The sequence below is a fragment of the Apaloderma vittatum genome, unplaced genomic scaffold (assembly GCF_000703405.1).
Source record: "Apaloderma vittatum isolate BGI_N311 unplaced genomic scaffold, ASM70340v1 scaffold11933, whole genome shotgun sequence".
NCBI lineage: Eukaryota > Metazoa > Chordata > Aves > Trogoniformes > Trogonidae > Apaloderma > Apaloderma vittatum.
In genome coordinates, this window is record NW_009706486.1 from 45,221 (window position 1) to 67,231 (window position 22,011).

Here is a 22,011-nt window from a genome sequence, read left to right on the forward strand (position 1 = left end):
GCTAAGGTAATGACCTATTATAAGGAGATTATTCACATTCTGGGAGTTTATGAACTGTACAAAAAAGTGAGATGACTAGTGGTTCTTTGAGTAAAAGCAGTCCTCTTCATGCAAGTAAATTTATTAATGAGACAGTAAAAGTATTAAAAAGACAGAAGATAAAAGAGGTGTTATGGAATACAATAAATATCAAGTATTGCCAGGGAGATTACACTGAGGTAACTTTTAAGACATAAAGTTAAAGTCAGTAACCAAACTGCATACAAGTACTTACTTTCATGAAACAGAAATAGTAAAGTACCAGCACTATTGGAATTCAGGTCTCAGTCTGGCAAACATCCATGCACTTCACAATTAATTAAACTGGCAAATACATGCTTGAAGAAAAACTCATAAAAAACCTTACAGTTTCACACATGTTAATCTATAACTAATTATTTGAGATCTGAAGAGCTGATTTTCCCACGTTTAAATGGTTTTCAGCATCAGCGAGTAGAGCATATGCATGAGGTCACAGAGCAGCGACAAGGATCTTATGGTCCACTTCAGTGCCATGAACTTCTAAACATCTGAAAACTAAGCTCTTTTCCCACTGCACTAATAAGCACACGTCTCTACTTACTTGCACTTGAAGTTCTCGGGAGTGATGTTGTGCTGGTGAGGAAACTGGGAGTCCCACCGCTGGCACTGGATTCCACTCCATATGGTGTTGACCGTGCCACGGTAACCCTCACCCTGTCCCTGAATGCAGGTTGAGGTCTCAGCTGCTGCCTCTGTGCTGTTCATGGTGCTTTCATCTGCAGACCCAGAGAAGAAATACTGTTTCATTTACTTAAAAGAGCCTGGCTCAGGATGTCAGGTTAGAACTCTACATTTCAGTTCAAATTGTGATAATTGGAGTTCTTTGTTGAGATTGCCAACCTGATGTCTTTTAAAGAATAATTTTCTCCTCATCACATTCACAACATCCATGAATTCAGAATAGGTATTAGAGCTTATTCTAGTTTATCCACTTTTAGATAAAATATCTGCAACAATTAAGAGTTTTTGTTTAGTGAGACACCTGGCCTATGCTGTATCATTGAGGGTCAGGAGGTATTCTTGGTTACTTTTCCCAGTTTAGCAAATATTTTCTCATTTGCTTAGCTTTACAAAACTGAGTGACCACCCATGTGCACATTGTTAAACATGTTAATTCTGCTATTCTGTGTGATTCTGTAATACATATTTGCAGGATTAAAACTCATTTTTTATTCCCAAAGAATTCACAAAATATCAAGTCACAGGAAGAAAAGATGCAGATTAAAAAAAAAAAAAGATAAATCCTATTATTAAGTAATGTGCCTCATACAGTTGGAGAGAAAAAAAATCATGCAACCCCCTCCCCCAGCTTTTAGAAATCAAAGATCAGTATTCTCTACAGAGAGACAAATGTTTTCAAGACTAACAAATTCATCAAACTCAAGATCTTTTACAGATGTTGATATACTCTGCATTCACCCTGGTGTGGGCTGTCTTGAACTAAATTCAGAAAAACAGTGGTTTTTGAAATGACTCATGCACATAACTTGAAAGTCACTTTTTATTTCTTATGCAATTTTCTTAATTACGAATTAATGACACAGATATTGCATCAGATATACAAAGTAGTACAAAACTAAATACACTACAGTAACATTACTAAAATGTCCCTAAAAGTTCCCAACATAATATTTTTGTAAGTAACTGTCCATTTGTTAGTAATTACTTTTGTTCACAAGACTAATTTTATTAATTACATTAAATGTATTAGTTGTCAGCTGTAAGCAGGATAATAAACTTTTAAAATTAGTTCTCTTCAAATGGTTCAGTGATTAGAATAATATTTGTGTATTACTCATAATATAGTTCATTCCTGGTATCTCAAGTCAGTTCTATGAACTTGCAGAGAATTCAGATCTCAAGGAAACCAAATGTCGTAACAGATGGGTTTGGCTGATTTGCTGTCTAATCTTCTATGTTAAAGATCACTTCCCTGTCAGATCATAACATCAAGTTGTGCAGCTGAATTATACATTTCCCCATGCTGGAGAAAATTCCCCTTTTTCTCTTAATCTGGTCGATGCTTTTACATCAGTGTTTCATGGTCAAATTAATTTCCTGTCCTTCTTTTCCAAGGCACTTTGTCTGCAAAGGTTGTCCCGTTTCAGTGGAATTGTGAATTCCAAGCTCATTCCAAAATCAGCACTCTAAGTATCACAAGCAAGTTTGTGTACGCTTACAAACATGCCCTTTCTAGTAGATTCATCAAACAAGCTTGCAACTAGTGACTATATTTTTAATCATTATTACTCATTTTTTAAGTAATTTGACAACAAAAAGACAAATTCCTACTTCTAGTAGAAACACATAGAGGTATATTTCAGTTTTTCATCATAACTAATATATGAAAACAAACTGGAATTATATTCAAAAATATCTCCTAAGCTGATTATACTGAACATCGCTCTGCCACATTCGAAAGCATATTAGTCTTTAAAAAAATATATATACAACGCTTTTTTTACTAATTAAAAAGATATGGTGCATAATTTGGCAAAAAAATGGTTACCTACTATGGTGTATTTCAGCATACATATGACATTCTGGCTGCATAAAATTTCCTAATTAAATTAATAAATTACAAATATATATCTCTAGCAAAAAATTCTTCTTAAATAATAGTAATAATGCATAAAAATTCAACCTAACACGAGCTATTACAAAGACCTTACTTATATACAAGTTAATATTTCAACTGTAATTGAACTGCATAGTGAATCTACTCCATACTCAGCCACACTAGGGAAAAAGTAATTAGATTGGTGGATTTGTACCATTGTGGGGGGGTTTTTTTTGAGAATCACATGCCTGAAATGTAATAACTAATCCATCAATTGCCTTAAGCAAGGCCATAGGGTCATTTTGTATAGTATTCCCTTACAATCTACAGATACACAGCTCCTTGCTAAACCATATGCTTATGTGTCTGGACAGTGATCTCTATCCATAGACTAGATTTTACAGTAAGTCAAAATGTCTTCTTTAAAAGAAACTGACAAACTTAACTGTCATATTGTCATGGATATTTGCGCAGCTAAGCCACTACTGGCTAAAATGGAAATTATTTCAAAATCTGCAATGTGTAATAGATTATCTGCTACTACTACTTAATTGCAGCTCTTGGTAAGAACGTAGTGATGAAGAGGATCAGCAAAATATTTTTATTTGAATTAATAAAATAATTCTTTCTTTCTGAAAGGTCCACAAACTCTTCTTGCTATACCACCTGAATTTCTTATGTATTTCTAAGTTTCAAACATGAAGATTGAGACTCTAAAATGCTTCTGAAATTTAATTCTGAAATTCTGAGGATTTGTGCCCTCAGGAGAAACCCCTCCCATTCTGGCTGCTGAGTCTCACAGAAAGCTCAAAAAATATAAAAAATGGCTTAAGAAATCATTCAACTGGTGATTTCCACAAACAGACATGATGGCAACAGTCTCCCTGTTCATATTAATGAGAGGTGGGCTGGGTGTGCATAGGAACATGCACCTGCCTCACCAGGCATTACAGACGTGCTCTGCAGACTATAATGCGGTTACCATAATTTAAGAAGTGCCCAGGTTGGCTCAGCCTACAGCTTAAATAGTCATCAGCATTCAGCAGTGCTGAAATAGTCCCATAACCACATTCATCCTTATCCCAGTAATTCTGCTAAAATATAAATTAAGATCTGCAGCTCCAGGGGTTTGTTGCAACGAGAAAGATATTACTAATTAAATTAGAAGATTAATTTAAATTCAATAAGCAATTCTTACTACACAGGCAAATACTTTAATTTCATACTAGAATTACCCTTTTTTTTTGTTCCAGTTTAGCTTTTATAGTTCTGAAGTGAGATAAAAAGTACAGTTAAATAAGGATCACATTAAATATCTTTTAAAAGACTACTATTTATGTTTTATAGTTAAATGTCACTTCTTATTCATGTATGAAACTGCATTATGAATTAAAGGACTTGGTAACTGTACAGCAGCACTTTGCTACTTTTGAACTTTGTTGTGGCTTTTTTTTCTTTTTGTTTTCTGAAAGACTCAAGTTAACCATATAATTCAGACAGCTACTTGATAATTTCCTTTTAGTAGTATTTCCACCTTTATTTGTTCACTCTGAAATCACCATCGGAAGTGCAATAATGCAAGTGTTTCCTGTCTTCCATAAAAGCCTCCTTATTTTGGTACTTCATTAGTAAGGACTAGCTCATACATTCATAGATGCTTAAGTAAAGAGATGAAACATTATGCAGAGCTTCATCTGTAAAGCCACAGATAGTCTTGTAGTTCTGGTTCTTACAGTAATGTCAGCGTGAGGGAATCAGCAGGGGTCTTGAGTCATTCTAAAGCTGGAGTAACAGAGTACTATTTCTGTCCTTAATCCCAATGACCCAGAAGAAAATCCTGCACAAATTTTAGGTCACTGGTGAAACTCCTACTGACTTAAAAAGGTAGGGACTTTGGTGGAGTATTCATGTTCTTTCATGGTAATACTTTATATGTATTTTCAGGAAAAAAAAACATAGTTGGGAAAGAGACAGAGTCCTAAATTACTTCATCAGGCAAATTCATACTTTTGCTTGTATTGTTGCAATATCTTTCCTAGTGTGTCAGTCTACAGAAAGACAATGTGCCCTAATTTGTAACAAAAGATTTTTAAAAATACATTTTAAACAGTAAGAGGTGTTTAACCCAGTAAAGAGTTTTAAATGCAATAAAATCCTCATTAAACATAATCCATACAATTCCCCAAATGTCAGTAAGAAACTTTTTTTTTTTAGTAAGAACATATAAGAAAATGAAGAAATAATTAGACCCAAGCTCAAGAATCAGAATCCCAAAGAACTAATTGTCATCTAACACCTGTACACCCACAGTCCATACATAGAGATCTTTCTGGGGTTTTCCAGTACATACAACTAGGCTTTAAATCCAAACAATTTTTAGTTTAGTTTTTTTTTTTTTTAAGGAAAATAGTCTGGATGTCTCCAGGTTCAGAGCTCTTAAACATCATTTTTGAAACTATCATAGAAATGATGAAAATGATCTGAGAAGAATCTATTTTTATGGAAATGTAGACTAAACCTATGCAGATTGAGCCAAATGCAGATTAAATTTTAAAAGATTAAGTCGACACATTCATATGGATGCTGGACCTCTGCTATGCCTCCATGTGAAGCAAGGTGGAAGGTAATACTTTAAAAACTAAAGATCAGTCTCTTTTCACTGCAGTCCTTCTATAAACATCTTTATCTTACATAAATATTAAGCTTTAACTGAGTGTTACTTTTATTTGTTTACATACTGTGATTCAGTAAATAACACTTTAATCGGAATTTAGCATTCAGATAGGCAGTGGAAATCTCTGTTCCAGAGAATGAGTAATCTAATATTGGTGATTCTTTGCCTTCCCAAAAGTTATAGGCACACTGCAATGCTTCATTTTACACCTAGATTCTTGATTTTGTGTTTTCCTTACTTATTCTTCACTGTCAAACCCAGACCTTTATTGAATTCTCTCAGGGCTTGTCAGGCTCCAGCCACCCCGGCCTATTGCCCGTGAGTACTCAGAGCAAAGGCTAAATGCATGGTAAAATCAGACAAGGTGGGTGAAGATCAGGAAAGCAACAACAAAACACCGTCTTTACCGGAATAACTCCATGTAGTTCTGCAGCTGACTGACATACATTGCTTAACTTCTGTCCTCAGCACCTCTCTGATAGTCCTATAACTCACCCACAGAAGTGCAGCTCTCTTTTTCTTTTTTAAAAGCAGCATTAGCTCCCTTCTCCTGTCTTCCCCATAGTCCATGTTCTCATTCATGCCAAAGTAATAGTCATTTTCTTTTTTCATATTTGTTGTCACTGCTTCCATTTCTTCATTTCACTCTACACTTCTTTATTGCTGTTATAGTTGTCCTTTTATCCTCTCTTCTAACTAAAAATTGTCTCAAGCCAAAACCACAGACACATATGTGAGCAACTTCAAACTAGTCCTGAGGTCCCTGAAGTCTTAATCCAGATCCAATTTTTGCAGCTTGATCCATCTCTAATCCCTAATTGCTCCTGTCATCTCTTTCTCACAGCCCTGGCTGTAAGCCACATTGTTTTATGCTTCCTTCTGTGCTTGGAAATAAAGTTACAATGCCCTCCTGTCTCTTCAGTCTTAAAAACATATTTATTTTCTGAATGCTTCCTTCCACTGACTTTTTTGCCGAAAATTTTGTATATGAGCTGTTGTCAGCATTTTGGCTATAGAGGATGCTAGCACTCATGACATGTAGCAAAAGCCACAAGCAGCATGCTGCCTTGTGGTCACTCCCCCAAAGAGAGGACACCTACGTTTTTGTATGTGGTCCAAGGACTTAGATTTGCAAAACCTTTTTTCTAATTAGTGTTTTTTGTAAAATATATAAACAATCCTCAGCATAGGAATTGAAAACCTGTGTGAGAATCCAAACCACAAAGTTATAAAAATATATAACTCATGATGTTCTCTTTTTAGAGTACTGCGATTGCTCACTGCCACAGCTTCAGAAAATGGAGCAGCCACTGAAACCCAGAACGGCCTAGTGTTTTGGGCTCCCTGCTAGGAGGTGGGAAAACAGTTTTTCTATGTGCCTCAAGAAAGACAGAAAATTGAAAACAGGGCTTCGTGCTGGTATTCTGGTCAGCAAGCTGGTGATATAACGATATCAGCAAAAAGAAATCCCTGTTTGGATTATAAAGGAAGGCACTGAGCAGCATTACTTCTTGTGCAGAGGGAGATGTCATATGCCTGTGCTAAACATTCTTTGAAAGTATCTACTGGATTAAGCACTTTCAAGATCACTACTTTTGTATTCTTCCTCATATAGATTGCTTCAGTAATTTCCAAACATCTACAGTTTTCTGCAGTGAAAAGAGTTTTGCATGTGAAATTTTCACTGAGCTTAATATACTTTCTAATTGAAGATGAAAGAGAGAATTTTTCCTAGAAATAAGACAAAAGGCTTTCATCACAACATTAAAATAATTATATTGCGGGCTTTTAAAATTTAATTTTGATAATTACATTTTTTTTTCAGGACTCTGATTGTGACTTGGGTAGACAAAAGTGACATTATAGTAGTTTGCAGGAGATCTCCCAACCAATTATTTTATAAAGCTTAGGCCAGACTGCAGATACTCAAAATTGCATGGACTGTAAGCTTACGTGACCAAGAAAGCCAGATGTGAATCCTCAGAACACTGACACATCAGCTCAGGAAATGCCAAAGGATAAAGGTTTATAAAAGTTGCTTTTGTGAAACAGTCAGCTGTAACTTAGGAATATTTTTTTTCGTAATAAAAAGATTTCTACCAGGGGAAAAAACCCCACAGATCTAGTGTGCTACAAATGAGTCATCTATTATCTAATAATTAGAGAAATATAGGAAGTCTGGTTTAAGTAAAACAAACAAAAAAAAGCAACAGCAAAGAAAGCACAAACTAAAAATCTAAAACAACAACCATCCATAACTCAATGAATTAACTAAAATACTGGAAAGACAATTCAGTTACAGAGCTAAGCCAGACGGTGTTCACAATGGAGAAAGATTGAACTTTGCCTCTATCAAAGATTATGAATGACTCCAGATACAGTTACATGAATTGGTACTGTAGTTCACAAACAAGACTTTCAACATGGGTGTGAACTAATGGATGCCTGACACAAAAGAAGTAGGTCCTGTTAGGTTTCTTCTGACTCTGGAGAACCTGATTACATACATGGCCCGAAGGAATAAATTAACCTTACTTTTTTACAGTGGAGCAATTTTGCTGACTTTAACTACCTTATGCTGATTTTACAATGACCGTGCAGAGTAAGCTCAAATACTTGACATCAGGAGGACATTAAGAGTATTCTTACTGAATTTGCAAACAACTGACCAATTGATAAGAAGTTATTGACACTCCAAGACATTACACTGTCCTAAGCCAAGAACAAGCAAGGAGAGAAAATTCTGAACTATTGCTGGTGGAGGCAGAAAATATGGCATAATTTGGTTTGGTAAGAGTTCTAAGTGAAGATGAAGAATCCCATCCTCCCCCCTTCAGGTAACAACTGCTCACATGTAAGGATTTGTGCCAGAGCCATTCCTTCTTCTCTCCCCTGTGTCCCAGTATTTATATATATGCTAACATTACAGAAGAAACTACAGGATTACATTATAGAAATAGACTTATTTAAGCTCCACTATTATTTCTGTTTTATCTGTATTTCAAATACCCAAGTAATGGTTTATCTTGGTTTATATAACAACAAAATACAGAGAGCATTGAAAATTAAACAGTCATGAAAAAGCACTCATTTTCTTCTTGTTATTTCCCCACCCCTCCTTTATTGAATTTTCGTGTAAATCTAGTCTCAGGTGAGCTTTATTTTTGTTTTTTTTTGTTTTAAATAGAATCTATTATCTTCTTCTATCTTTCTCCTAAAAGAGACAAATGATTTTTACAATGACATAAGCCTACTGAAGTTACACTTAGAGCTAAATGAAAAGCAGAGTCTCTGGTTTCAAGGATTATTTTTTTTAATGCTTTATTTTGGTCAACATTGAAGCAGGACAGTAAAGGAAATTAGAGTTTCTGAAACTACTGATCTAAGAGAAACTGACTTTCTCATGAGCTAACATGACATTGAGTTTCACTAAAGAGTTTTAGAAGCTTCTCTTTGCCTCTACTTCACAGAAAAAAAACAAACAAACCAACAAAAAAAAAAGTGTTTTCCCTTTTCTGCCTGTATTCCTGGAAGCTCTGCCACAGAGCTGGGACACATGAAACTAGTAAGCTTCTACAGCATGTGTTAAGTTAAAGTCATGCATTGCTTTCAGAAATGGCCTTTATTCCCAAAATGGCATAAACAAAGTGTTGCGAGTAAAGTGAATTAAAAAAAAATAATATCCCAGGTATTATAAGACTGACTTTAATATCATGTTTCTGAATTGATTATTTCACACATTGTGAATTCACTGAGGACAAAAACTGGACCTCAAATCTGGCAATGTGAAATATGGGAGATAAGAGAGGAGGCTACTGCCTGTAGATCTCACAAGCTGTGAATGAGGTAAAGAATTTCAGGGACGCAGATCTTGATGTCCTGATTAAAGTATGCCCCAAAAAAACTTAATTCTGCCATCTGCATTACCAGCATTACCACAAAAATGTAGAAAAAATATTTTGCACAGGTTTTCAAGGGAGGTCAAATAGTTTTATGTTCCTCATTGTCCCTGTACTTCTCATATAAAACATCTAATTATCAGTAGAACAGACCTGTCAAAGACACCACCAAAGTCAGGAGGATTTGGGCTTTGAAGATAGAACATGCTACAGAATGCTCTGAAAATTCTGAGCTGAAGCATCTCAGAGTGGACATCCAATATCTGTATACCTTAATGTTACTTTGATTCAATTCCCTGTCTGTAAATCCAGGACAACAAAAGTCACCATCTTGTAGTTGATGTATGGAAACAAATTAATTGCCTGTGGGATGTTTTGTTACTGAAGGACTGAATATCACAGAGAAACCCACGAGGAAATTAATAATTGTCTTCAGCACAAGGCTGAGTAGTTAAAGTGTGTATGTACCTACTCCCAAACTGTAATGCAGGTGTCCAGCATGGCCAAACTTGTACTGTACATGAGATCCGCATGATGACATTGCCTCACTTTTCTAGTTCTTGATTTTCCTACAATTTAATGCAATTTCCTGTGCACAAGTTATACGCACATTCTAGTGCTAAGTAACATGCAACTCTCTTATTTCTTGTTCAGATTAAATACAGTATCTTCATAGCAGATCATCTTGGAAAACTATGTTTTAAAAGTCAGTGAAGTGCAATGAATGAACTAGCTGTGGACCTATGTTTCTTGAATTATCTCTGTTCAGATTTTGGAAAGGAAAAGGAAGTAATAAATTTTGCTTGAACTCACCACACGTTTTAATTGCACAGAACTCCCAGGGGGTGTTAGGGTCAAGAGTGTAGCACCATGGTCTCAGCTTGCCATCAGGATTGCGGCAATAATTATCATCAAAGCCCTTGTCAGGATATCTGCAAACCACAACAAGAAACGTGTCAGGGAAGTCTTCCTGGCACAGGCTTGAACAAGGTACTTAAAGGACAGTCTTCTGCAGAGGCAAATAAGAACCTGTTGCCATTAACTCTGGGTCTGATCCTGTAGGGTGGATGCAGATATTCTTTTAACATTATTAGAAAGTTAATAACATAAAACCTCTTTGCAAATATGCAGCAGAATCAGACCTCCACTGAGGGGATTCCCTGCTGTGCTAACGCACAGGATGCCGGATGGGGTAACTCTGCTAATTGGTAAACTCTTGCTCTTGTGTCCATCAACTGATGACCAGACTCTAAAGCCACTCATTTTTTTAAAACAGTCCAATTAAGTGTGGATTATATAAACACTGCCTGGCATGCCAGACTCATTAAGAAAACAGGTTCTTCAGTGCAAGAGCCCTGGGTTCAAACTGGAAGCTATTTTGAATAGTTATTTTACTAATGATAGCTCTGTTTTTGTAATAGACCTCATTCTAGGTCATGCCCTCATTTCAAGCATTGTGGAAAAAAAAAGAAAATAAGGAATTAAGTTCTGCCTCACTTTATCTCATTAAGATTTGAAACTATTGTGCCATTTAATTGTTTCCATGTACCTACTGCCATCTTTGAAAAAGGAAGATATTCAAGATAAGGAGGTTCTTTTTGTGTAAATGTGCTGTATTAACATCTAAAAGAGAAGGAGATAAATGCTTTTTTTTTTTTCTTTTCCTACAGTGAATACAAATTGTCTTGGTTTTCATTTTATTGAAACATGTTTGTAAAAGAAACAAAAAGTAGATTTACCCCTGAGGGAAACATGAAAACTATGTAAGAGAACAATAAAGTTAACTACCTGGGAACCTGAACCCATTTACAACTGCAAGCAGATGTGCTTCACATAAGTAGCGGAAAATATGATTTACAAGCCTGTGTTATTGCGAGGATGCTTTTTCTATCAAATAATCATACTATTTTTGACTCCTATATTTGCAGCTTGATCTCCCTGTTCCTTGGGAAAAATCATCTTCCCTGATCTAGTTGAGAGGTGTCCCTGCCCACGACAGGGAGGTTGGATTAAATGATCTCTAAGGTCCCTTCCAGCCTAGGCCATTCTATGATTCTATGATCTGTACAAGGGACAGGGGCAGGATTTAAGTAGAAGTCAAACAAACAGACAAACAAACAATCACACAAATACCACTGAAATCACCAAGAAGAAACTGCACAACACTGAGAATTCAAGGGCAGTCAAGAATGTGGTAGTTTCAGGTCTAGCTTCAGTATCCTGTTTTCTGCTAGGTAGAACATAAAGTGTAAAGGAACAAATTGTGTCTAAGGATATCACAAGAAAAAAACTTAATGACCTAATTATATAGTAGCAAATGAGACGGCTTTGGCCACCCAGTAGGTACAGTGATGATCTCTGATGATGGCAGCACATGCTGTATGTCATGTAGCAATGGAGAATCCACAGCAATACCCAGGAACCAAGTGAGTCCAGGAGTGACAAGGTGACTACGTGCATAGCTCCCAAAAATCATTCAAAACAACCAGAGATATAAAGGATCCACTCTCTAGAAGGCAAGTGTCTTTCAAGACACTGAATGCTCTATCCTTCCTAATATTTTATGGTATATTCCCACAGTATGCAAAAAATGTAATATTCACTAACAAAAATGTGATTAGAGATACAACAGTTCTTCCAGGATCAAGTTTGAGTGTCTTTTTGGGGTGGAATAATGTCCATGAGTTGTATCTTTCCACCTACTATATCTATGTGTCCTTTCCTAGAGCAATAACAGCCTTCCCAGTCACTGGTTCTTCCCACAGTATTCAGGCCTTCCTTCATATCCAGCAGTTTCTATAGAAAAGGCCCAGTAACATTTTTAAGACACAAATAATAAGGATAAGAGAAACAACAGGCCCTCAAACTGTTCCACACAATTCTGCAGTGAGAGTGTAGGGGATTCACTGGAGCTTGTCCCTTTGCTCTACCTAGTCCTTTTTCACCAGTACACTTGGGCACAGACCCCTTGCTTAGACCCAAGAAAGAGCTCGAGGTTTCCAAGATCTTTCAGAACCCTATAGATTTATTTTTTTTCCCTTCCCCTTAAAACTGCAGTAGCTGTACTTCACTGATAAAATTGAAATGGAGCATCGAGCATTGAGACACATCTGGTGTCAAAATCAAGACTTTTTCTCAGTTTCTAAGGTGGGCGGGGAAGGAGTGTTAGATGAAGAGAAGATTTATTCTCTTTAGGAGACAGAAGTTGATGTCTAGCTCTGCTGGAATTAAACTGAAATTGTCGAAAACTCTTCAACAATATATATTTTCCTGTTCTTTTTTGTTTTAAAAGAGATGCAGGAATGGATTTTGTACAAAGTAAATTTTTGTAAAAGAGATATAACCCAGAGTATTTAAACAAAAATATAATTGTAGTTCTTCGATTCACACTGCACTTCAACCTTACTTTCCTCCATACACTAAGTACCTATATTCACAACTTATTTGATTTTGAGCAAGGAATATGAGCAGAAGAGGCGAAAATAGTTGCTTCTTTATGCTGCTCTACAACTATCTAAGTCATTAATCTCAATGGTCTTTCTTCCATACTGAGGCATAATCCTGCCCATGAGTAGTACACAAGAGAATTGGAGCTTCAGAATATAACTCTGCATCCACTAATTGCTAAAAATGGGTCATGCCAGAGCTGTTTGAGGGGATTAACAAGTCTCTTCAGTAACTGACCTCTGAAGGAAGTGAATGTGGAACAATTCCTTGAGGTGCCAAAAAGGAAAAGTTAAATGTATTCACTCTGAGCTGAAGGCACTGTTCAATAGCAGGTTGACTCAAGCCTTTGAAAAGTTTCCTAGTTTTACCTCTCTTTCTTAGACACTGCAACATATGAATCCATAAATAAAAACAAATTCAGTTCTGTCCAGCTGGTCCTTCCTGATTTCAAGATTATTCATATTATCCCTAGATGGCATAGTATAAGCCTCTCTAGAGATTGCTATATTTTAATGGATCATTCATTCCAGACCTTCTATGTTATTTTCAACTTAAATAACTATAAAAATCAAAGCAAACAAACCAAAGCCCACAACATTTTTAAAAGCTAGTGTAATCAAAATATAATTGTCACTACTCTTAGTGACCATTCCATTAAGCTGATTAACATCAGTATATTAGAAATGTAGTTGGACCCCAGTTAACCTACTGAAAGCACGTGCAAATCAGTTGAATCTAGATGGGTCATTTTTTATTAAAAAAGCATTTTTATTAGAGACTAAAAACTCTCAGGAAGACATTTTCTGAAGGAAATCTGTCAAGGAGGAAGGCAATCATTCATAAGACTGCAGTTAGTCTGAAGTCATTTTGCAAACAGTCCAAAATTGACAGAAAAAAGACATTTCCTCCTGACTGTAAAATTATTATTGTTTGTAGCCAGAAGTTCTATAAATGTTTCACTCCCAAGGAACAAAACTCTTGCTGTGACTTATTCCAGAATGCACAGCAAGTGCACAGCAAAACTCAGAAACGGATAATCTTTAGTCCCAGTCTGCTAATATGAAATATTTATTATACCAGAACTATGGGAGAGTCTGCCATTATTTATGAAGCTTCTGAGCCAAAAGGAAACATAAACTCCAGAACTGCAGGTCCTTGACGTTTTGCTGAATAATCACTCTTTCTAAAATCTACAAATACTCGTGTTTCTGAGAATAAAAATGATGCTGTATCTAGTGGAACATTTCAACATATATAAAGATACATTCAGTGGAAGGTTTCATTTTCAGTTTGTTGATTCTTGTAGTCTTCCTCTGGCAGTTTAAGTTTATACAATCCATTTTATAGATGAAGTTTAACACCTTTATTGATGATCTTGATAAATATATAGTGTGCATCGTCAGTAATTTTGTAGACGACACCAGGTTAGGTGTGAGTTGATCTGCATGAGGGTAGGGAGGCTCTACAGAGAGACTTGGACACATTGGATTGATGGGTCAATGTTAATGGTATAAGCTTCAACAAGGCCAAGTGCCAGGTCCTGCACTTGGACCACAGCAATGGTTGGACTTGATCTCAAGGGTCTTTTCCAACCTTGAACAATTCTAAGATTAATTCTAAATCTAGAGTAAAACTAAAATGAAACCTTAGTCCAGTTTAAGAGAAATGCAAAGGACCGCCTGTGCAGCCTAATCCTCCACACAAAATCCTTTCAAAAGGGTGTCTTATAGATGATCCTGTGTGGTCAGGTGGATTTTACCCTCTAGGACAAACCCTAATATGGAGTCAATTTGTAATACTATTTCTGACTCCTCTTCTGGCAGTATGCATCTATACCAAAATGAAAGAAAGGAAAATATCTAAAACATAATTCCGTGCGCATAAAATGCTAAACAGAACGATAGACTCCTTTTCCAGGCTGAAAAAAAACCCTACACATACTGAGTAAATATTTTTTGTCAAAAAAATGGATACATAAACCTGAATACAAGAGAAGACTCTTTACAACTTCAAAGCCATTTAAAATTTCAGACAAGGAGCAGTCTCTGACTTGACAATGTTGCATGTTTGTATTCACTAATTGTGTTAAAAACTCAAAAATTAAGACTTTTATTCATTATTTACCCCGTGATCAAGGTATTTTAATCTGACCAAAGCTGTATCACAACATATACGGAAACATTCGGAGGTTAATTTTGTACTGTCAATGAAGCTAGGGAGAAAATTTTTATCAATTAATGCAGCACATGTACATCACTGCACTGTACAGCCATGGAATGTAGCCACAACTGTAGCCACAAAACAGCCTCTAGTCCCCATCGTGATGGTAGCCAACCTCCACAGACCATGGATCAGAAGCCTAAACCAGTGAATACCGTAAATTTCAGTTCAATTGCTTCAGATTTTATCCCACTGGTTTTACAACCTGTGTAATTTTCAGACTGTAGCCACACAGATTTGCTTGGCAGGAATGAGAAGTTACCTCTCGGGACGAAATTTGTGCTTGTGTGGTCTCTGAAGATCCCAGCGCTGACACTCCTTGCCTGACTCAGTGTGATCCATTGGCCCTCTGTAACTCTCTCCATTGCAGGTCATGCACTCAACTAGGAAAAAAAATATGCATTAGTCATGTATTATGCTGATTGTAGCACACAAAACATTTTAAAAAATTATATCGTATCCCTAATATAAATTGAAACCAACCTAGAGAGGTATAAAAAGACGTATATCTTATAGTTAGGCGGGTATGGGAAATGTCCTTTGGAATAGGATTGCATCTCTTTCTTAAATCTAATCCAGACGCTTACATTTGGTAACACTTTGTAGGACACTTAGGGTTTCGAGGCAGGTAAGTGTGAGCTGCTAGAAGCAGTCTAGAAGACTTTTAACCTTCACTATGGTTAGTAACAGAGAAAAAGACACATATAAGGAAGGAGCATTTTCTAGAGGTGATATTTTCTAATTAAGTAACATTTATTATTCTAAATCATTCTAAGTCATAGTATAATAACAAGCCACATTTAAGTTCAGAATAATGGATGAAACACAATTTCAGGGAGTACAGATTGTTTCTTTAAATTCCCAGCACTTTCAGCTACATATGATACTGTTTCTTTTCTTTAGTAATTCTTTTTGGCAGCTTAAACTATGATACATTTTCAGGCCTGGTTTGGGAAAGTGGGGGGTGGAGGAATGGTGGGAAAAAGTTACCAAAGGGATCTGAAATCACTGTTGAGTAAAATATGCTTCATAATTTAGAATTAGAAAGAGAAATCTTAAAATAGAAAATAAATTCATGATAATTAGCTATAGACACATTTCTCAAGTGCCCCCTAATTAGAGCAATTGTAACAAAGTATCACTTAGTAAAATACTAATTTATGCAATTACAGATCTCACTCTTCAGTCAAAACATCCGCTACCAAAGTCTTTATCCTGCAGCGAGCTCCAGGTCTTCTCCCATTTGAAGCTCACTTAAATTGATCTTTAAATTTTAGCTTTTAATAGATTTTTGAGCTCTTTGTAAATCATTCTCTTCTGCCCCCTCTTCCTCCCTCCCTCCCTCTCTCTTTTCTTCCCCTCACCACTGCATAGCTACTGTACATGGCACATTAGCAAGAAAATTAAAGGCATCCTATCTTGAGAATTTAAATGGGTTGATTGACTGGAACTGAATTGGCTGATTAGAAAGATATAAGAGCTTAGTCTGGAGGTTAACGGAACTTAAAAATCAACAAATGTAATGGTTCACATGAAGTGTCTTTCAAATTCTCTGACTTGAATGTTAGATGAGATTGGATTTATAAAATGTTTTACTTATACTTTTCACTTGAAAAGCAAAATGCAAACTTATATTTAGCTTTCATCCTGTAATTCAGTATCAAGATTTTCATCAAAAAGAGAAAAGTTGATTTTACCCTGCAATAACATTAGATGATTTTGTCATGCAGTAGTACTGAAATTGTTAATGGATTCACTATGGACTGGACAAGTGTGAAAAGGGTCACATTTGTGCCATCAGCACAACTTCATTGTTCCAGCTCCTTCATGACCTGAAAAAAAGCTGCTGAGCCTGAAATCTTGTTCAAGTCTTTTGAGTACTGGAATCTAACAAGATCTCCTCTTTCTCTAACCATTTTTCTTGCCTCATTCTTGCTGAGAAATCACCTGTTCTTCCTCCAAAGTCTATGAGCAAGTGTCACTGAAACTGCTGCCAGCAGAGAAATGGCAATTTTCTGTGCAGCTGCGCCTGGTTACCTTGTGAGCAGAGAGGGATGTCGCAGACTTCATGGCGGGTCTCTGGGCTGGTGGTGAAACACCATGGCCCTCCCTCTTCCCCTCGGGGGTTTCGGCAGTAATTTTCCCGCAGGTCTTTACCCCGATAGCTCGAAGGCAAAAAGCTAGTTTTAAAATGACAATCATTACAGTATAAGAGCATGCAAAGTTTGGTGTTAATCATACAATTTTTAGCAAACAGTTAGAAACAATCCCATTTCTGTTTCCTTCTCCCTCCACCCTGCCTACACAAATGCACACACCCAAATATCTGTCCATACTCAAATACACATCGTCGGTCGGGATTACTCAATCAATGGCCTAAATCTGGGACAATTTGTCTAGCCCATAACTCGCTCTAGCAAGTTTTACTTCTGTCCCTTGGGTCAGTTGTCCGGAGACAACTATCTGCTTCAGAGCTGGAGGCAGCAGCAGACTCCCTGCCAGTGCTCTCCATGTTCTGCTTCATGAGCTTGTGACTACTCACACAATGGTGGAAGACTCTTGGGCAAGGGGGACAAATGTATTCAGTACAAAGGGGTGAAACTCACTGGGACCATAGACATGTCAGATCTGCCTTTCTTATGCGTTTTGTACACATACAGCAGGTCCAATTGGGCTAAGTGTGCACCTACTACAAAAAGCCCACAAGCAGAGAAACCTCTTCCCATCCTGGGCTAGAACTGAGCATCAGGAGTGTGTGAGCATGACCGAGTGGCGAGGCGCGTCACGCCGAGAGGCTTTCACTGCCCGAAACCATGGTCTTCTTCACATTTCAGCATCAGAAATTTTCCTAGATCCTGCTTTATCTGGCTTGCTTCATGTTCTGCCACAAGCCCCACTGTTGTCACCTTAGGGTCTGCTACTTATAGACTCAGTCATGATATTGTTATTGTACAAATTAGATCATTTAACAGCAACCTATCTGACTTAAGCTGTGCTCTCTCTTTCATTAGATTTTCTGCTTTTGCTGTAAGGGATTATTAAACAACAATACCCCCTCAGATTTTTTCCTTAAGACTAGGAGTTCTCAGGCCAATGCTAAATAACCACAATCTTTAGCGATTTTATAGAAACGTAAGGTAATGTCATATTTTTTTACCTAATATATTTTCAGTATGAGATTTTGCTGTTTATGATCAGTCTATCAACTCTAAACTTTCCAGGGTCAAAGTTTTGTGCTCTTAGCTGTCTGTAAAATAATGTGCTTACCTCTAGAGAAACCCTCACATACACACTGACACATAGAGATATATGTAGGCAAATATTTATTTAATTTATACAAAAGTGTAATGCTAGCTATTTTTTCCCACAAACTGGTGAATAGCTAACCTCACAGAAAGGAGACCAGCCCAGAGCCTGTCCTATTCAATGTTACTGCAAGAACTCAAACCACACTCAGGCTGCACATTGCAGAAAAAAACAGTGTCTTTTCACTGCCAGTTTCACTGCAATGATGCTTAGACAGCAGCAAAATCTGTGTAGCTAATAAAAACAACATTAAATTCAGAGCTATGTTCCATTCCATTAAGTTTTTTTGTTGTTTTTAAATGCAAAGTTGGGCAAAATACATAGAGGATCACACAAAACTCGCAATTTAACTTAAGAATTTGATTTAATTTTTGAGCTTTCTAAGATATGTTCAAATTTTTTTTTCTTCTTCAGTATATTTAACTTCTGGTGGACATAACAAAAGCAAAGTGCACCTTTTATTCTGAGTGTGTCTAATACTTTATTTTGGGTGTTTATTTAGGATTTTCTTCTGGGTTCTGTTTTTGTTTTGTTGTGGATTTTAATCACCAAGACAGTTCAAATCTATCTATATTCTAGAAGAAGAAAAGCAATAGATCTCAGCTAATTTCTTTTAGAAGACTGCAGACTCATACAGCTTAGAAAAGTAAACTAAGTACTTGAGACAATCTTTATACACAGACAATGATTTAATTTATATAAAAAGTAGAACAGAAATATATGGTTCTTGCTGTCCTTGGCAAATTCTGTTAAAAATGATCAAATTTAAAACTATTTAAAAGAAAAAAAAACTGAGGGAGAAATAAATGTGACATTTTATTCGTGTTTTATTCCAGTTAATGAAGTCTTTGAACTAACTGAAGTGGAAAATACCTCTGTTAATCACATTGTGGTTCTAGTCAATGCAATGTGGAAGTATTACTTAGAAGTTCTTTTCTTATTTTTGGTACTTGAAGAGAAAAATTTTTATGTCATTACTGCTGCCTATAAAACTGTTGCTTTTGTTTTCCTCTGTAGCCTTGTAATACAAATCTATGAATATTTTTTCAGCTACAGACAGTTCTGGGGAAACTTTTCTGATAGGACATTACAAGCTGTGTGTTTCTATGTAGTATGTCAGCAAATATTAGAATCTTTTAATTTTCCTACTGCAAAATCTCTGCTTGGAAATTACAAACATTGGAAAATATAGGGGAAATGCATTTCAAACTATATCAGATATACTGTGAGAACCTAAAAAAGAAATCTAACTGAATAACATTAGAAACTCAAGATGAATCAGATATTTAAATGGATTCAACAGGTGCTGAAGCAACATTCTTGAGGGAGGAAAAGACGAGATACAATAAAGAACCACCCAGAAATTGATGATAGAGACACTCTTAAAACTGTATGCTGGTTTAGTTCAGCTATATTAGGTAAGGAAAAAATAAAAAGCCAAACAATGAAGCCAATAAGAGTAATGGTGAAAACAGATTCAACCACAAAAAAGGTCAGGGAAACCAGCAAAAAGCCTGTGAATTATTAGTCTACTCTTTGACCATTTTTCTCTGAATTTTTTTTGAATTGGCTTTATGCATTTAGACAAAAAAAAAAGAAAAAAATAAGATAGACTTGTAATCAGTATTAAGATGCAGATGAAAATAGTGGAACTCTTGATTTCAGCTGGGAGTCTCCATGTTCTACTAGAATACAAGTAAATAAAAATATAATTTGTTAAATCCAAGCACAAGTTTAAAGTCTGAAGTTATTTCAACTATTTCTAGAAAGATAATGAAAAATCAGTAAAGTACATTTCTCCTTTGAATAGGAAAAAGGGATTTATTTTCCAATGGCACTTTGTGATAATCACATGTTGAGAAAAACTGACTTCAAAATCTAAGCCTTTCATACTAATAAGTTCCAAACACACCACTACTGTCTGCTTCTTCTAATCTCCCTCATGTCCCTGATGATGAAATCATATTTTCTGATGTTGAAAAACAAAATTAGCATGCAGCCACCTCATTTATCCAGTGACCTTTTAAAAATTAAGCTTATTGCACAAGGCAGGAGAAAAGTCATTCTCATAAAATTCATCATAGAAGAGTAGCTGTCCAAATATATTAGATAGAACTGTTCATTTTGTGTATTAAAATATAATTTAGTGATAATATATACTATCTAGACACTTGAGTTATATAATGTCACACGCATATTATGTGGAACTAATGCTCGTTCTTGCTTAGGCTGTACTTATTGAGAGTTCTTTCACTTCTGAAAGATGAAGGTTGTATACTTCAAGGTGTCAAGTTGCAAGAGGCCATTGCTGTGGGAGATAGTGTTATTTATCATATGTCCACAACTAAGAATTGGTCCAGTCCCACACTGGAAATCAATATGCTGCCATCTATATTTTAAGCAGCCAAGTCCAGTCAAGTCCAAGCCTGAGGCTCAGCTTTGTAACTCATCATAAGAGCAGACAACTCAAGTATCCTTTGTCTTTTAATGTTGTTCCAAAATATCATCTTGCACACTGGATAGACTTGGTCAGGACATGACTTAGCAGTACATAGTCCAGTTCCTCACTAGTAGTCTCCAGCATGGTTCCTCCTAGAGGGAGTGCTGATGCTGGGAGCCCAGATCAAAAGGCAGCAATGTGGATAGGTAGCTTATGGATTAGAGAACACTTTGTTTTGGCTCTTAGGATTTTACTATCTAAATGGCTAAAGTCAATACAGAAAAGTTCAAAGAGAAATGGTCAAAGAGTAGACCAGAACTTCATAGTCTTTTTAATAGTTTCCAGCAAAGTTTGTTGTGGTTGAATCTATTTTTTCCCATTACTCTTTCTGGCTTCAGCTTTTGGCTTTCTTCTCTTTTTCCTTAGCCAATATAGTTGAACTAAGTCTACTCTCAAGGTGTACATATGACCTCAGTTCCTCACTATAACTCAAAAGTTAAGTCCCATACCTACTATATCAATCTTTAGTTATTGCTCATACAATCTGAAGGAAAGGATTACAATAAACTGTTTAGTCTTTTCCGTGCATTTGTTACATGTGCTTTATAGAGTTTAGCATATTCAATAGATAACAGTGAATTAATATCAACGATGTAAAAGATAGTAAAAATAATCATATATATATAATATACAGGTGGGCTACTATCTTTTCTAATAATGTATTTTTAAAAAATAGCCATTTCCTAGAAGCCAATTAGAAAATAGAAATAAAATTCCAGATTCCAGGCCAAAGTTATGCACATGTTTTTTTTCTGTCAGTAGCTAAGAGATCAAAAGAATATAAACAGCTAAAAAATCTGACACAGGAAAGGAAGAGATCCAGATGCATAGGTTGGCATTAGGAGAGACCTCTTTGGAGAAAGCCCAAGAAGGTAAGGATATTCTGGGATCTGGAGAACGGCAGATCTCCAGATTCACGGAAAAGTAAAAATACACCTAAAATATTTGGTTGTCTAAGCTCGATTTTCTCATAAATTCTTTGTCTGCTAATAAGTCAAACCATGTTTTATGAAAGCTGTCTGGGCACTATTCCCATTGTCTCTGCTCTTGAACTCTTACCTGTGCTCGTGGGGGATCATTGAATTCCAGGCTTGACACTGGATACCACTTCTGGTAACAGATATTGTTCCTTTGTAGTCAGCTCCTTTTCCAATGATACAATTCCTGACATAGTCTATGGAAAGAAAAGAGAAGAAAAATATGAAGTTGGTTAATGTATTTAAAATTAGAGCTAATAATCAATTTTCATAAAAAAATTATGTATTTTTGATAGTGTTTAAATAATTAATTATTCAATATATTGTTAAATTGTTCACACATTCCT

General features: G+C 36.1%; 1 protein-coding gene across 1 annotated transcript in view; it reads right to left on the reverse strand.

Moving 5' to 3' along the window:
• HGF (hepatocyte growth factor (hepapoietin A; scatter factor)) overlaps nucleotides 1-22,011 on the reverse strand; it is a 47,118-nt gene that overhangs the window by 19,309 nt on the left and 5,798 nt on the right. The window contains exons 3-7 of the mRNA XM_009865815.1: nucleotides 21,747-21,861; nucleotides 16,919-17,061; nucleotides 15,144-15,264; nucleotides 10,028-10,146; nucleotides 623-797 (exon numbers count right to left, since the gene is read on the reverse strand). Coding sequence (XP_009864117.1) covers nucleotides 623-797; nucleotides 10,028-10,146; nucleotides 15,144-15,264; nucleotides 16,919-17,061; nucleotides 21,747-21,861 — 673 coding nt within the window. The remainder of the gene's footprint in view (nucleotides 1-622; nucleotides 798-10,027; nucleotides 10,147-15,143; nucleotides 15,265-16,918; nucleotides 17,062-21,746; nucleotides 21,862-22,011) is intronic.